General features: G+C 42.4%; 1 protein-coding gene across 1 annotated transcript; it reads left to right on the forward strand.

Moving 5' to 3' along the window:
- Nucleotides 1-807: 807 nt before the first annotated feature.
- Nucleotides 808-15,476, forward strand: nf1a (neurofibromin 1a; the record flags this gene model as incomplete). Its single annotated transcript, XM_031838644.1, has 23 exons — nt 808-982; nt 1,746-1,903; nt 2,058-2,231; nt 2,576-2,704; nt 3,426-3,500; nt 4,601-4,732; nt 5,461-5,601; nt 5,680-5,793; nt 6,544-6,623; nt 7,392-7,515; nt 7,852-8,098; nt 8,307-8,380; nt 8,484-8,567; nt 9,471-9,860; nt 10,346-10,485; nt 11,191-11,313; nt 11,831-11,914; nt 12,005-12,121; nt 12,711-12,892; nt 12,972-13,183; nt 13,376-13,537; nt 14,112-14,209; nt 15,329-15,476. Coding segments are annotated over exons 1-23 (3,357 nt in total), but the record flags the coding sequence as incomplete, so codon positions are not given.
- Between the last annotated feature and the right edge of the window lie 917 nt (nt 15,477-16,393).

Genomic DNA, 16,393 nt, shown 5'->3' on the forward strand with positions numbered 1-16,393 from the left:
TATGTGTATATGTATATATGTATATATATATGTATATGTATATATATGTGTATATGTATATATGTATATATATATGTATATGTATATATATGTGTATATGTATATATGTATATATATATGTATATGTATATATATATGTATATGTATATATATGTGTATATGTATATATGTATATATATATGTATATGTATATATATGTGTATATGTATATATGTATATATATATGTATATGTATATATATGTGTATATGTATATATGTATATGTATATATATATGTATATGTGTATATGTATATGTGTATATGTGTATATGTATATGTGTATATGTGTATATGTATATGTGTGTATATATATGTATATGTGTATATGTGTATATGTATGTGTATATATATATGTATGTATATATATATGTATGTGTATATATATATGTATGTGTATATATATGTGTATATGTATATGTGTATATGTATATGTGTATATATATATGTATATGTGTATATGTGTATATGTATGTATATGTGTATATGTATGTATATGTGTATATGTATATGTGTATATGTGTATATGTATATGTGTATATGTATATATGTATATATATATATGTATATGTGTATATATATATGTATATATATATTTTTTTTTTCCCCCTTAGTAATAAAAACCTTCATTTAAAAACTGCATTTTGTGTTTACTTGTGTTATCTTTGTCTAATATTTAAATTTGTTTGATGATCTGAAACATTTAAGTGTGACAAACATGCAAAAAAATAAGAAATCAGGAAGGGGGGCAAACACTTTTTCACACAACTGTGTATATGTATATATATATATATATTTTTTTTTTTAAATTTATTTATATTTTCAGCTGTGTAGATGCTGTACTTCCACTCTGTTTTCTGTCTCCACAGGCGTTTTGGAACTGGGTGGAGAACTACCCCGATGAGTTCACCATGCTCTACCAGAGGCCACAGGCAGACATGGCGGGTAGGAACGGATTCTAACCGTTTAACACAACTCCCACTTTGATTTGACTTCATCAGATTTTACAAATGGTAGTGACAAATTGTGAAAATGCATTTTATTCACTCTGACGTTTCATGTGACTGATGCATAAACGCAGACACGCTATCGATTGCATGATTCTCCTGGTGGAGATGAAGAGAATCTATCTAACGTTCTCTCTTCTAAATAATCAGGGTGCTAACAATCCATTCATGATCTGAAGACGCACTTCAGGATCCTTTCTTACCAACCATGCACCAACATGAATGGTAACAATGTAACAGGAAAAGTCATATTCCACAGAACGGCTTCGCCTATTGTGAATAAATAGAACGTACATCGAACCACAGCATGTTCTCCTACTAACGATTTCATTCAGAGGGACAGAATTCAGGTTCGTCAAAGATGGTGCTTACAGAAGTAAAACGCACGTTAAACTTCCAGTTCTTCAGTTTCAGATTCATTTCATTTAGATATTATTACATTGACGTAGATGTTCAGGTCAACACTTTGTGTGGGGGATGAGTATCAAGCTGATCAATCAGCTTCTTCCTGCTCCAAACTAGTATTATTTTATCACCCTTTAAGAATCCACTAACGCTCAACTTTTTCCAAATATTGCCTCGTACCAGTTCAAAGGTATGAAAACATAGATCCCGCCTCCTTTAGCTGACTGTGTGTGTGTGTGTGTGTGTGTGTGTGTGTGTGTGTGTGTGTGTGTGTGTGTGTGTGTGTGTGTGTTCAGAAGCTGCAGAGAAGTTGTTCGACCTGGTCGATAGCTTCGCAGAGAGCGCCAAGAGGAAGGCTGCTGTGTGGCCTCTTCAGATCATCCTCCTCATCCTCTGTCCTGAGATCACACACACTATCTCTAAAGACACTGTGGAGGACAGCAAGGCCAACAAGGTGGGAGGAGCCAACACACACACACTCTCTCACCCACTCTCTCCTACCCCTACTTCTACTCTCTCGCTCTTTCACTCATTTGCTCTCTAACTCACTCACACAGAGCAGAGACTCTCACACACTCTTTTCTTTCCATGTGTGTGTGTGTGTGTAGAAGCTGTTTCTGGACAGCTTGAGGAAGGCTCTCGCTGGTCAAGGAGGCAGCAAACAGCTGATGGAGAGCGCCGCCATCGCCTGCGTTAAACTGTGTAAAGCCTCCACCTACATCAACTGGGAGGACCACTCCACCATCTTCCTGCTGGTCCAGTCCATCGTCATGGACCTCAAGGTCTGACACACACACACACTTATTCTTTCTGCTCATGTTTGGTTGAAACTGAAAGTTTGACATTAAAAGAAGTTCAGATCAAAAAGGCAAAAACGACGCAGAAAGCTCAGAAACTGAAAGAGTGATTTATTGACATGTATTTATTCCTTCAGATAAATATTAATGTTCTAGAGACTCCAGGAGAATGATTCGAGAACATTTATAGCTAAGGCTAGTCTTACTTCAGTTCAGCCTTCCCTCAAAACACTGTAATGTTAAACAATATAAGGTAAAATGTACCTCTCTGCGAGTGTGTTTGAGACGATGTGCCTCCTGACTGACCTGAAGTGACCCCCCCCCCCCAGGCTCTGCTGTTCAACCCATCCAAACCCTTCTGGAGGGGCACCGGCAGCCAGAACGCTGACGTGGAGCTCATGATGGACTGTTTCGTCTCCTGTTTCCGCATCAACCCTCACAACAACCAGCACTTTAAGGTGAAGAGAAGCGACACAAACCCGTCTTTATTGCTGCCGTCATATTTTACTCCTCTGTGTCTCGTTTTTCTCTTCAAAATAAAAGTCCTGTTCCTGAACCATCACGACTAGAAGTAGAGAGAACTAGAACATGTCTTTACTGCAGAACAACACAGTTAAGAAGAAGAAAACACAAGTTGAACTTCTTTGATAATTTATTTTACAAAAATTGGAAAACAATAAATCTTTCAATCCAACATGTTTACAAGTGTCCACAAGTGTTACTGATGTTAGAAAAAGTGTCTCCTCCTTGTAGTCACATGACTGTTGGTCTCAGATGAATCAATCATGACTTCATAGTTTCACAGTTTAATGTTTCTACACAACCTGGTTAAAGTGAACTCTTTATTAGAGGAGACATTTATAATGAGAACATGAAGAATAAAATGTTTTTATGAAATATCACAAATGAAAAGCTTAGTTTTGGCTGTTTTCTCTGACGGAAGCGTTCATCACACATGATGTGTTCAAAGTCCGTCAGAAAGGTGAAACTCTGGCGATAATGACTTGTTCTACAGCTTCTGGCCGTGATGAACGGTGTAGTTTTGGCGATCGTTTCATGAAACGTATGCTGTTCAAACCCTCCGGTGGGTTGTGGGGTTCCGAGTGTTACTGTGTTGATTGTGACTTCGTGTCCGTCGCTCTGATTAGTTCTCACCCGTGTTTCCTCTTTGCCTTGAAGGTCTGTCTGGCCTCCTCCTCCCCCTCCACCTTCCACTTTGTCCTGGTCAACTCGCTGAACAGAATCATCACCAACGTGAGTCTGGAGAGCTTCTTCACACACTAATAGAGGCGTCACTATTTTCATTCTGAATAGAAATCATTAAACAATCAACCTCGTTAATCAAAATCACTTTGATGCTTTAATGAGGGAATTTAAATTGCTGCTTTTTACGCTGTTTGTCAGAAACAGCGTAAACAACTCCTCCTCCTGTTTTACACAACCAGTAAGCCCAACGTTTCTGTAACCAAACCTCAGCCAGGAGCATGCTGGGTAGTGGAGTAGCCTTAGCTCCTAGCTGGTTTAGCTTAGCTACCAGATCCGCTCTTTGGTGGCGTTGAGTCCGGCTGGTTTGTCGAGATCCATTACCTTTGAATGAATCCAATCCTCTCCGATATCCAAGAGAATATTGTGTCTTAAACAATATCCAGTATCCAGTAATAAACATGAAGAGACAACAAAACAGATGATCTTGTTGTTTCACAGTTTATTCCTAATTAACTGGTGACATAAGTTATTCTTATTACATATTAAAGGAACAGTGTGAGTTCTAGTGGTGATACCCCCCCCCTCACTAGAGTTATATTTAGGATTTTATTACTACAAGGAGCTACTCTCATCAACACTTTTAAAAACATATATAGTAGCACCAGTAGCGTCAGAGCTCATCAATAGTCTGATCTTTAATTATTTGGCACCGGGGCCAGTTTCATACAGAGTTTTGGTCGCCAACACCACCTTCAGGATAACGTAAAAACGTTAACGTCTCTCTCGAGAGCCAGTTTGTCCGCTCTGGGCTACCGTAGAAACATGGCGGACTCCGTGGAAGACGAGCCGCTCTCTACGAAGATATAAAAGGCTTTTTCTAGGCTAAATAAAACATAACGGTTCTTAGTTTCTGGTCATTATACACTCATGAAAACATCGTTCTACATTTTATATTTCTACTAATAATCCCCCTAAATGTTACACACTGCTTCTTTAAATAAGTTAAATACATGTCTCTCTATAAATCTATTCATCATGTAGCATCTCTTGTCAAAGAAGAATGTAAATGAAGTGTGACTCCACTACTATAACTACTGTAGTGAGACGTGTGTCCTCTCTGGTCTCACTCTTCTGTCGTCTTCTCTCAGTCTCATCTGGACTGGTGGCCTAAGATCGATGCGGTCTACTGCTACTCCGGAGAGCTCCGCTTCATGTTCTCGGACACCCTGAACCGGGTCACCCAAGGCGCCGGCCCCCACCCTCCTCTACGCCTGACCCCGGTGAGAGTCATGCGTTACTTTATGATGAATTTGAAACGGAGGAGGTCTTATTTCTGGAGTTCTGTGCATTTTATAAGTTAAAATTACAAAGTAATAGTTAAGAGCAAGGAACACAGTGACAGACTTTATTATAAACTATAAACTAATTATAAATTAGTGTTTGGTAGATTATTTCTCGATTGTAAAGATGCTTCTTGGCAATAAATGTTATACCGTTGGAAAGCCTGTTTATTTCCCTTTCAAACGGTGCCCCATTTGTAAGGATCATGCATTTGTGGGATGAGCAGCACAGCTGAGTATGTGGGTTGCGCCCATGAAAGATTTGCCAAATCTTCTCTGCCAATGGCAAACAGCTTATTCTGCTAATTTCACAGAGAGGCTCATTTCCATCTGCTGTCCCCGGCCAGATGTTTCAAGGCAGCCTAAAGTAACAAAATCTCAAATTGAAACGGAATTAAAATTCATAGAGAAACAGACAGCAACGTATAGACAAAACCAATACACAGCAAAAGAAAAGTGTACGACATTAAAGCAGAGCAGACATAACAGGTTTCAGCATGCGTCACGCAGAACAGACCCACCTACAGGACAAGCACATATAACACTGAAGCACTTAACATACACATAATATCGACATCTTGATCTGGGGATCTCTAGAAGTTCTGCTTGCTCCCTGTTGTCTTTATGATCCGTTGCTCCTGTATTGATGTTCGTGTTTCCTCCCTCAGAGTCTGACGACGTTCAAAGGGAAGATGTCCACCAGCCTTAAGTTCAAAGAGAAAGCCACAGAACTGGACACTCGAAGCTACAAGTGCCTTCTCCTCGCTCTGGTCAAACTCATCCACGCCGACCCCAAACTCATGTTGCATGTGAGTCACTGGTCTTCCTTTGTACTCTACATATTTCATGTCCATGTTAATGAATGACGGGTTGTCTCTGTGTGTTAGAACCCAGTGAAACAGGCTCCAGAGATGCAGAGCAGCACAGCGGAGCTCATCACCGGCCTGGTGCAGCTGGTTCCTCTCACCAACACCACCCAGCTCTCACAGGAAGCCATGGAGGTCAGACACAGACGCACACTTCTGCTTTCTAACGCTTCACTTAGAGGATTCTCACTTAAAGTCAACTTTTCACCTCATGCATTGTATTCCTACTGGTCAGATGTTCAGTAAACATTATGGACACAAGTTGTCTCCAGACATTAAGGAACAACATGTAGTGAAGTCAGTGGACGTATAACAACAAAAATACTTTTTATCGCTTCCTGCTGATGTTTCAGTGTAAAAGCCCAACAGGAATCGGAGAAGATATTATTATTATTATTTTTATTTCTTTATTCAACAATTGCACATCAGTAGGAAACGGCAAAATACAGACATTTAAACTAACAAAAAATATAAAGAGAAAGAATTGAAGAAATGATACCCTTTGAACGTCTGGAGTGCTTTTAATGTGAAACATTTGTGCAGGAAGTTTTGAGTTGGAAAAGTGGTGAAATATTTAAAAATCAAAAAAGTGTGATGTGACTGATGAACTAATGAAGACGCATAAAACATGGAGGAAGAGTTGGTTCATTCAACAGACGACACATTTAAACAGAAGCAGCTGTAATGTCATATACTCTTATAACATTATTAATAAATGTCTGTCTCTAAGATCAACAACAGGCCGGTTCTCTTTATTTGAGACCTTACGGAGACACAACTTGAGACTCTTAAAGACTAAAAAGCAGTTTCAAACATTTCTTCTGTTTTGCTATGAAACTACAAACCCTTGTTTCTGTGTCCTGGTCCTGGTTCTGTCTGTTCCAGGCTCTGTTAGTTCTGCACCAGCCAGAGACCATCGAGCTGTGGAACCCTGACGCCCCCATAGAGACCTTTTGGGACATCAGGTACTCAAACCGCCCCTTTGTATTTCTTATACATTCAGTTTTCATCACATTAAACTTGAGATGTTTAGTATTTGGGACTGAAGGCAGGAGGTGATTGTTTGTTGATCCTGTGCTGTTTAAAGTAAAGACTGACTGAAGTCACTGTAACATATCTGATGCGTATCAGGTGGTGAAGCCTGATATTTCAGGACTTTTACTGGATTTTGATGCGTATTTAACGTGTTCTGTCAACCTGGACAGCTGTGAGATCTTCAAACACTATGAATGTGCTAGTTGGTGTTTGTTATAAATCACATGCTGGGCAGTATGACCTAAACTTTATATCACCGTATATCAATTTTAGAGCTCTGGTACGACAACTGCACGGTTTCAACCTTCAGAACCTCTCAATGTTATTGACATCTATGGTGGATATTTGCAGAAAACACACAAATGAAGGAAAGAACATAAATTAATTAGAATATAATTACTGTCTATATAAGTTAGGTGTTCCAAATGTTTTTAAGGGTTTCAACGGTACAGTTCTTTACCTCTTATTCCTTCCACCATCACCGCCCTACAGATGGACATGTTCATCATATATTTATGATTATTGAGCATTTGAAAGCTTAAAAATGTAATTTTAAATTTTTATTAACAATAATACAACCTTTTTCCCACAATAAATGTCCTGACTGTGTGAATAAAAAGTCAAATCTTTATGATTTATGATGTTTTTAAACTTTTTCACGATAACAACTTCCTTCCTTCCTTCGCTCGTCTCCTCAGCTCACAGGTGCTCTTCCTTATCTGCCGCAAACTGATCGGCCAGCAAATAATAAACGGGACAGAAGTTCTGAAATGGCTGAGGGAGATACTAATCTGCAGGAACAAGTTTCTGCTCAAGAACAAGGTACGCTCACGCTGCTCCGTTAGCGTAGCAACCGGCTGCTCGTTAGCGTAGCGACAGGCTGCTCTGTTAGCGTAGCGACAGGCTGCTCCGTTAGCGTAGCGACAGGCTGCTCGTTAGCGTATCAACACGCTGCTCGTTAGCGTATCAACACGCGAATAATTATCTCTGAAACAAACAGGAAGAGAAAAACTTTTATAGACTATTTTAATAGAATAAAACTTCCTCCTGAGTTCTCTTCTCTCCCACTACTTTCCTTTCTCCACTCCTATGGAGGGATATATTGATGAATATGTTTATGCAAAAGTAAAGTGTGTGTCTGGTCCTCTTTGGCTCCAGGAGTGTGCCACCATGGGCGGTGCCATCCCCATATGCCGCCAGGCTCAGACCAAGCTGGAGGTGTCCCTCTACATGTTCCTCTGGAGCCCTGAAACCGAGGCCGTGCTGGTGTCTATGTCGTGTTTCCGCCACCTCTGTGAGGAGGCTGACATCCGCAGCGCCGCCGACGAGGTGCCGGTCCAGAACATCCTGCCCAACTACGCCACCTTCAGTGAACTGGCCTCCGTCAGCAACATGATGGGAACGGGTCAGTACTGTCTGGTCCCACTCTCACCTACGATACTAAATACTGTTCAGCACTGCAGCTTCTGGTGAAACGGGTTATTATTCAGTGATTTTACTGCGTTAACAGTCTTGGTTTTGTTAGTTTCCACTCACAGTCTTGGTTTTGTTAGTTTCCACTCACAGTCTTGGTTTTGTTAGTTTCCACTCACAGTCCTGGTTTTGCTCCACAGGCCGGTCCACCCTACAGAAGCGGGTGATGGCTTTGCTCCGGAGGATAGAGCACCCCACACCAGGAAACATCGAGGTAACACTCAGTTCAGATTCAAACCCTCAACCTTCAATACATAAACATGGTGTTCTCTGTTTTTGCACTATGTCTGGTTCATTGTCCGTCTGTCCACCTGCAGGCTTGGGAGGACACGTATACTAAATGGGACCAGGTCACCAAACAGATCCTCAACTTCCCTAAAAACAAGGCAGAAGACGGACAGGTGAGCCTGTTCCTGAAGGAACCTGAGAGTTATGACCAAAGCTCAGATGGACCTGGTTTGATTTAGGAGAAACTTAAGGAATGTTTGATGTTTGCTTTGTTTAAACACACCGACCGGACAGACGGGGATGCTAAGCTAGGACGTTAGCAGCTGAGGCTCAGAGAAGTGCAGTCTCGGACAGATTTCTTTGATCTGACACTAAAACCCGTGTGTCTGCAGGAAATGTACGTTCATTTGTAAGATTTACTTTGTTGGAGCACCTTAAGAAACGAGTGTCAGACAGGAAAAGAGCTTTATCTGATGAGAGGAAAGGAGAACCGGAGGAAGGGAGGGACACACACAGACCGATATTATTAATGTAACAAGTCATGGAGAAGGAGACGGAGTGACGTAATACGATGCTTCAAAGAACCGCAAAACACCCAGAGACCAATAAAGCTTTGCTCATACTTGAGCTTTGCATCTAAAATGAATTGACCTTCTTTGTTGAATCCCCAGATGTGTAAGTAGTGTTATCAGTGAACTAGTTGTGACCGTAACGCGATCGCCTACACTGAGTTACAAACATTCGCAGGTGATATAAATTAAGCTTTAGACGACCAATTAGTATTTCGATGCTTTAGAAACAGGAAGTCTTAAAAATGTACATTTGAGTAAATATTGATCAGCCAAATCAAATAGTTTTCAGGATATTAAACCTTTGTTTCTTAACACATTTAATACTTGACTTGTTTCTTTACAGGGTTTGCAGAAAGGTACTAAAGTAGTTTATGAGATATGAGTTTACAGATAATTAGCTTCAGTGCAAAGCGTGACTGTTAACAAAGCTTTAGTTTGACTCCACAGTTTGCATCCTTTGATATTGTTGTGTAGTTATGTGTATTAACTGGTGTTTTGTTGCAGGAGTGGATCAACATGACCGGCTTCCTGTGTGCTCTGGGCGGCGTTTGCCTCCAGCAGCGCAGCACCCCCGGCCCGGCCACCTACAGCCCCCCTATGGGCCCCATGAGCGAGCGCAAACACTCCATGATCTCCATGGGACCCTGCGACATGTCCAACCCCGTGGCCTCCTCGTCGTCGTCCTGCTCCTCGTCGGCCTCCAGCGAGACGCCCGTCAGCCGCTTCCTGGACCGGCTGCTGGCCCTGCTGGTGTGCGGACACGACCGGGTCGGCCTCCACGTCCGCACCAACGTGAAGGACCTGCTGGGTCTGGAGCTGAGCCCGGCGCTCTACCCGATGCTCTTCAACAAGCTGAGGAACAGCATCGGCAAGTTCTTCGACACGCAGGGACCGGTGAGTGGAGCTCTGTGCTGCCGTGACTCCGATCGATACTGTTACTGGTTCTTTTATTTAGTGAGAAGTAAAAGACAATTCATTTACCCTCTGAACCCCGAAACCCAAATAAACAGATTCTGTAAAAAATGTTAAATTCTGTCCAAACGAGTCCAGATGACTATTTATTTTGCATTTTCACATATTTTTCAGACATTTTTCACTTTTTCTTTTCACATATATTACATTTTTCAAATAATTTATATAACCAATAATTTTCATAATTTCTTCACTCATAATTTTAGGACTTTTTGGGATGTTTCCCATATTTATTTGTCCCTCGTAACAATACTTCAAACTCATAGTTTGGCTCGTACCTGATTAATATAAAAATAAATTGAGTGTAGTAAATAAAGACATTGCTGGTGGGAAATATTAGCCTCATCTGCCAGTCTTGATACAAGCCCCGGTTGTGGTTCTGTACTCAGCTGTTCTCCTGTTCTCAGGTTCCCATCAACGACACTAACACCCAGTTTGTGGAGCAGACCATCGCCATCATGAAGAACCTGTTAGATAACCACACGGAGGGCAGCTCAGAGCACCTGGGACAGGCCAGCATCGAGACCATGATGCTCAACCTGGTCAGGTACGTACTTCCTGCTGCAGGAGGTCGTCTCTGAGTCATCAGAGTGAAGATAAACCCAGTGAAGTCAGAGCTTCATGTGTTAAAGCTGCATTCTCTCTAGTGTCCACCAGGGGGTGACTCCTCTGATTGTACAGAAGTCTATGAGAAAATGACTCTACTTCTCTCTTGAGAACTTAAAGCTTGAACTTGATTCGTGTGTTCGGCCCCAAAACTTCTCTTGATTTTCTCACTTTGGATCTGCTTCTACGAGCACAGCAGAATTATTATTATTTAGTTATTTGTTTTTTAAAACTTTTTATTTTTTCCATTTTTAACACAATAGAACTGTTCCTGACGCATTGTAAAAATAATAACAGCCCGAATAGTTTGGAATGTTAATTAAAGAAAGAAAGAAATGCTGAAGCATAATTAAATAAATAAATGTTTTTTTACAAAGTGTTGGATTAGTTACAAGTGGCCCTAACAATTATAGCACAATTATAATGATTAAAATAATTATGATAATAAATACTTGGATAACAGGTTCCTCACACTTTTTGTGCTCAGGTGTTCTGAAGACCTGAGTCTAATCGGTTCATTTTAGGTTCAGAGGTTTCGGTCTCCAAAGACGAGACCATCAACACAATGAAAACAGCTATTTATTCATTGTATTGTGACTTAAAGATGGATCGTAGTTTATTGGTTATTATCTTCTCCGTCTCTCAGGTATGTGCGTATCCTGGGCAATGCGGTCCACGCCATCCAGATCAAGACCAAGCTGTGTCAGCTGGTGGAAGTGATGATGGAGAGACGAGACGACCTGTCCTTCTGCCAGGAGATGAAGTTCAGGTCAGTGGGGTTAAAGGTCAACACGCATCACGACTTTACGCCAGTTACCACATCTCACTGTACTACACTTCACTGGTTGAGCTTCTACAGATCAGATCAGCAGGAAAGTCAAAAGGAGCAAATATAACTTTTAGATCTCTGTTCAAGGTTTTTTGCCATTGATACTAATACCCGATCATTGATGGTCATTATTAACAGATACAGATCCCTTTGTTGTTTGATTATAGCAGCTGGTCTACAAGGATCCACAATATTTATTTGTTTGTCCCAAAAAAATCGTCCCGTTGGTTAGCAGTTAACATTGCTGCTAACATCACTAGCTCTCCTCCTGTTGGTTAGCCGTTAGCGGTGCTGCTAACGTTACTAGCTCGCCTCCTGTTGGTTAGCTGTTAGCGGTGCTGCTAACATTACTAGCTCTCCTCCTGTTGGTTTAAACACTGATTGGTTGTTTACAATGAAACATGATCAGAGATCAGAGACTAGAAACACGAATGATGTATTTATACTTTGTTTGCAGGAACAAGATGGTGGAGTATCTGACCGACTGGGTGATGGGAACCTCCAACCAAGCTGCTGATGACGACATCAAGTGTCTGACGAGGTGCAGCTCTGCTTCATGAAGTCTTCTAAAGCTCAGTGAGGACCAGAGAGAGCTCCCTCCTCACTGTTTTCGCTCTGTGTTGCTTTCCAGAGACCTGGACCAGGCCAGCATGGAGGCGGTGGTTTCTCTGTTAGCTGGTCTCCCTCTTCAGCCGGAGGAGGGTGACGGAGTAGAACTGATGGAGGCCAAATCTCAGCTCTTCCTCAAGTAAGAACACGACTGCTGTCATCCTCCTCACCTGATCATGAATTTAAAGACATTTCAAGAAGAAGCTCATCCTCAGCTGACGGAGCTGACGGAGCTAACAGAGCTAACAGAGCTAACAGAGCTAACAGCGAGGACAGAGCTAACAGAGCTGACAGAGCTGACAGAGCTAACATTTAATAATCTGGAAAGGGGATTTATGTACTATTGCCTGTTCCAAATAGAAATAAAATCACACAAAATCTGCTGTACAATGCTTAGTTTTTGGAACGCAGTAACAGCTAATTGGATCGTTGTGTTAAGTTTTCCGCCGCTACGTTCGCTCATGTGACATTTTAAAGTCTCTCTCTCTTTGGAGGCAGCGATGGAAAAGACGGCTTCATACTGATCATCATGCACGAGCATGAACGCATTACCGTAACATCTTAACTCACAAAAAACGACAGCATATGTGATCGTGTTGGTCGCAGTAGTGAAACCCGAACGTCTGAAGTCCCGCCTCAAATCAAAGCATTTAAATATATGCAGATGAAACACTGATTGGTCCTCTGAACTCTCTTTCTCTGATGTTGTTTGTGTGTGTGGCGTTCAGGTACTTCACGCTGTTCATGAACCTGCTGAACGACTGCAGCGAGGTGGAGGACGAGGGCCAGGCAGTGGGGGGGCGAAAGAGAGGGATGTCCCGCCGCCTGGCGTCCCTCCGCCACTGCACCGTCCTGGCCATGTCCAACCTGCTCAACGCCAACGTGGACAGCGGCCTCATGCACTCCATCGGTAAGTCGTCCCACAGTGTTTCCTGCTTATTGCTTTTTTATTTATTTCTACATAGAAGCTTCTCCTCCTCCTCCTGCAGGTCTCGGCTACCACAAGGACCTGCAGACCCGAGCCACCTTCATGGAGGTGCTGACCAAGATCCTGCAGCAGGGCACGGAGTTCGACACGCTGGCCGAGACGGTTCTGGCCGACCGCTTCGAGAGGCTGGTGGAGCTGGTCACCATGATGGGGGACCAGGGGGAGCTGCCCATAGCCATGGCGCTGGCTAATGTGGTGCCGGGGTCCCAGTGGGTGTGTTACCGCCTCTCGACTTAAGGACTGGTTTCAAAGCGTTCTGTTTAAACTTAGATACCGTTACCATTTATCTACACTGTGATGTTAAACTGGAAGTATTTTAGACTGCATGCATGTGTAATAAAAAAGTCTAACATGTTGTTATTATGTTGCTCCAGCAGCGAGTTCACGTGTTTGTTGTGTTTGCAGGACGAGCTGGCCCGGGTCCTGGTGACGCTGTTTGACTCGCGTCACCTCCTCTACCAGCTGCTGTGGAACATGTTCTCTAAGGAGGTGGAGCTGGCCGACTCCATGCAGACGCTCTTCAGAGGAAACAGCCTGGCCAGCAAGATAATGACCTTCTGTTTCAAGGTAGGAAACGCACACCGGTTCCTGCTGTGAGAGTGATGCTGTGTTCACACCGAACCACGCTGACGTTTACCGTTACTAACCGGAGTTTGATCTCCGGATCATGATCTCCGGATCATTTGTGTTTTATCTGCATCACTCGCACTCGACGAGCCAGAGAGGAGCGAGTCTTTACCTCCATGTAGACGACGTTTCATCAATCACGTCTGAAATAACCTCTACAGCTGCTTTTACATGTTGTATAAGTCTCAGACATCACGGGAAACTAAACACCGTCCTGTCTGGTTCATCACATCATCAGGAGGTTTATTCACTGTGTCTAACAAGACTCACGTCAGCTGTTTACTACAGCTGTATGAACACCAAATAAACTATTCAGCTGTGATTTAATCACAATAAACAGATAGAAAGGGATGCAGAAATAACCACATAGTAATGATGTCAGAATTCATGCTTAGTCAGGTCTATCAGCAAGACAACAAGCAAATAACTTTTAAAATCCTTGTTTTCTGACCTAAAACTTCTGCCTGATAGGACAGGTTGTTTGTGTGTGTATTGACTGTATTTCATGTGTCAGGTGTATGGAGCAGCGTACCTGCAGAAGCTACTGGAGCCTTTATTAAGAGGCGTCATCACAACCCCTGAACACATCAGCTTTGAGGTGGACCCCACCAGGTGAGTACCTGAGTCTCTGCCCTCATTAAAAGCATCAGCGTTAGGATGTATCGTGAGAGACGCCTGCAGGTGTTACAGATGTTCTCTGGGGCTCCATCTGTCGACAGAGTGCTACTTCAGCTTTGGTAGCTGTGCGACACAATGCTGTCCAAAAACCTCTTTGTTCTCAACGCTTGCATTACATTCCCAACAGCGAAACATGTCGTCATAAGATATGAGTAGAGAGGATGTTCTCGATGAGGACACATGCAGACATCAGACAGCGTCTGGTGGAGCCTTTAGTTCAAATGATCCTCCGATGTGAACGGAAACAGAATCATTGTGATGTGATAAATGTCAGCGAGGGAAGTCTCTTTCTTTTCTAATTTAATAGTCTTCCTCTGAAGAAGAAGTGAGATCAGCTGATCAACAGGAAGCCAGACGAAGAGAGAGACAGCAGAGTGAAAAACAGACTATTTACACATTTAACTCTTTGAATTAAGCATTTATTTTAACCAAACCAGAGCTGCTGATTGTAGAAACGGTGGAAAGTTTGAGTTTATTTAGCTTCTGTCCAGGTAGAGTTTTGCAGGTCACTATACATCGATGTTAGGGTGCAGGTTTCTAGACCTGTAAGCAGATGGCAGCACAGAGGTGCTGTAGGTGGAGGACAACCTCTGCTCAGCTATCTCTCTCTCTCTCTCTCTGCAGCTTAATAAAACCTCTTAACACCATGTACGTCCCTTATTTAGTGGATCTTCTGGTCGTCTGTTTTTAATGCGCTCGTTGTCCTGGACGATCTCTGTTTGAGTGAATTTATGTCCTGATGCAGATATGATCAGACCGAGGTAAGTATAATTCTTTGTGTCGTATCGGTTTTGTTTGATTTGGGATTTCTTGAAATTGACCTCCAAGGCCCAGTTCTGACTGTATTGTTCTAACAATATGGAGAACAGAATAAGGACCAGTGGAGGTGGTGGAATCTGTCAGCGTAAGGTGCACTGAGGTATCAGCGCCATCGCTCTCATGCCATTCAAATGTTGTGTTGACGAGGTTTCTATTGATTGTAGCTCAGCTGTTCTGTCGGAGTATAATAAAGAACAAAACATCAATCTGTCGGTTCCCTGTTTGTCCCATCAGGCTGGAACAAGGTGAGAACCTGGAGGAGAACCAGAGGAACCTGCTGCAGATCACCGAGCGGTTCTTCCAGGCCATCATCAATTCGTCCAACGAGTTCCCCCCACAGCTCCGCAGTGTCTGCCACTGTCTCTACCAGGTAGACCCCCCCCCCCCCCCCCCCCCCCCCCCCCCCCCCCCCCAGCTGCTCACCAGCCTCTCTGCCTCACCTGTGTGTGCAGCATCACACTTACACATTTCAAGCTGCTACCTCGCCACTCAATGCACAGCTGTACATGCTATTACATCCTGCTGGGCGGTGCATTGAGAGCTCTCTGTTCGCACATGCTCAGTGATGCTCCTCAACATTAAAGATGCAACGAGCAGAAAAAGCCTTCATGTGATTCTAAAACAGGACCTTGTTTTTCTAGCCAACCAAACTCTAAAATCTACTCAGTTAATGTAATAGAAAACAGTTCAAATAGACTCCGATGATCTGCAGCATTTGTTTTGCTAAAACAATGAATTAAATGGTGGATTATGAAATTGTTGCCCATTAAGTTGTCTGTGGGCGCTACCAGAAACAATGATGTGAAATACTATTAATGAGTATCATGTTGCATCTAAACAAGTGTTGGACAATGTAACGCAGATTTAATTGGTCCATAAACAATTACTGAGTTACAAACACTATGTAGAGAGATGAATTGTCAATTTAACGAGACACATTTCAGCTCCGCAGATGTTCACTAATACACACTTACTGCGTCATGTAGTGATCTCATACGTACATGTAGTATCATCCACAGTACATCTGAACATCACTGCAAGATGCACCATGAAGTAAATGATACACAGTTGTGTGAAAAAGTGTTTGCCCCCTTCCTGATTTCTTATTTTTTTGCATGTTTGTCACACTTAAATGTTTCAGATCATCAAACTAATTTAAATATTAGACAAAGATAACACAAGTAAACACAAAATGCAGTTTTTAAATGAAGGTTTTTATTATTAAGGGGGAAAAAAAATCCAAACCTACATGGCCCTGTGTGAAAAAGTGATTGCCCCCTAAACCTAATAACTGGTTGG

This window comes from Anarrhichthys ocellatus, unplaced genomic scaffold, assembly GCF_004355925.1.
Source record: "Anarrhichthys ocellatus isolate YVR2014 unplaced genomic scaffold, GSC_Weel_1.0 scaffold894, whole genome shotgun sequence".
Lineage (NCBI taxonomy): Eukaryota > Metazoa > Chordata > Actinopteri > Perciformes > Anarhichadidae > Anarrhichthys > Anarrhichthys ocellatus.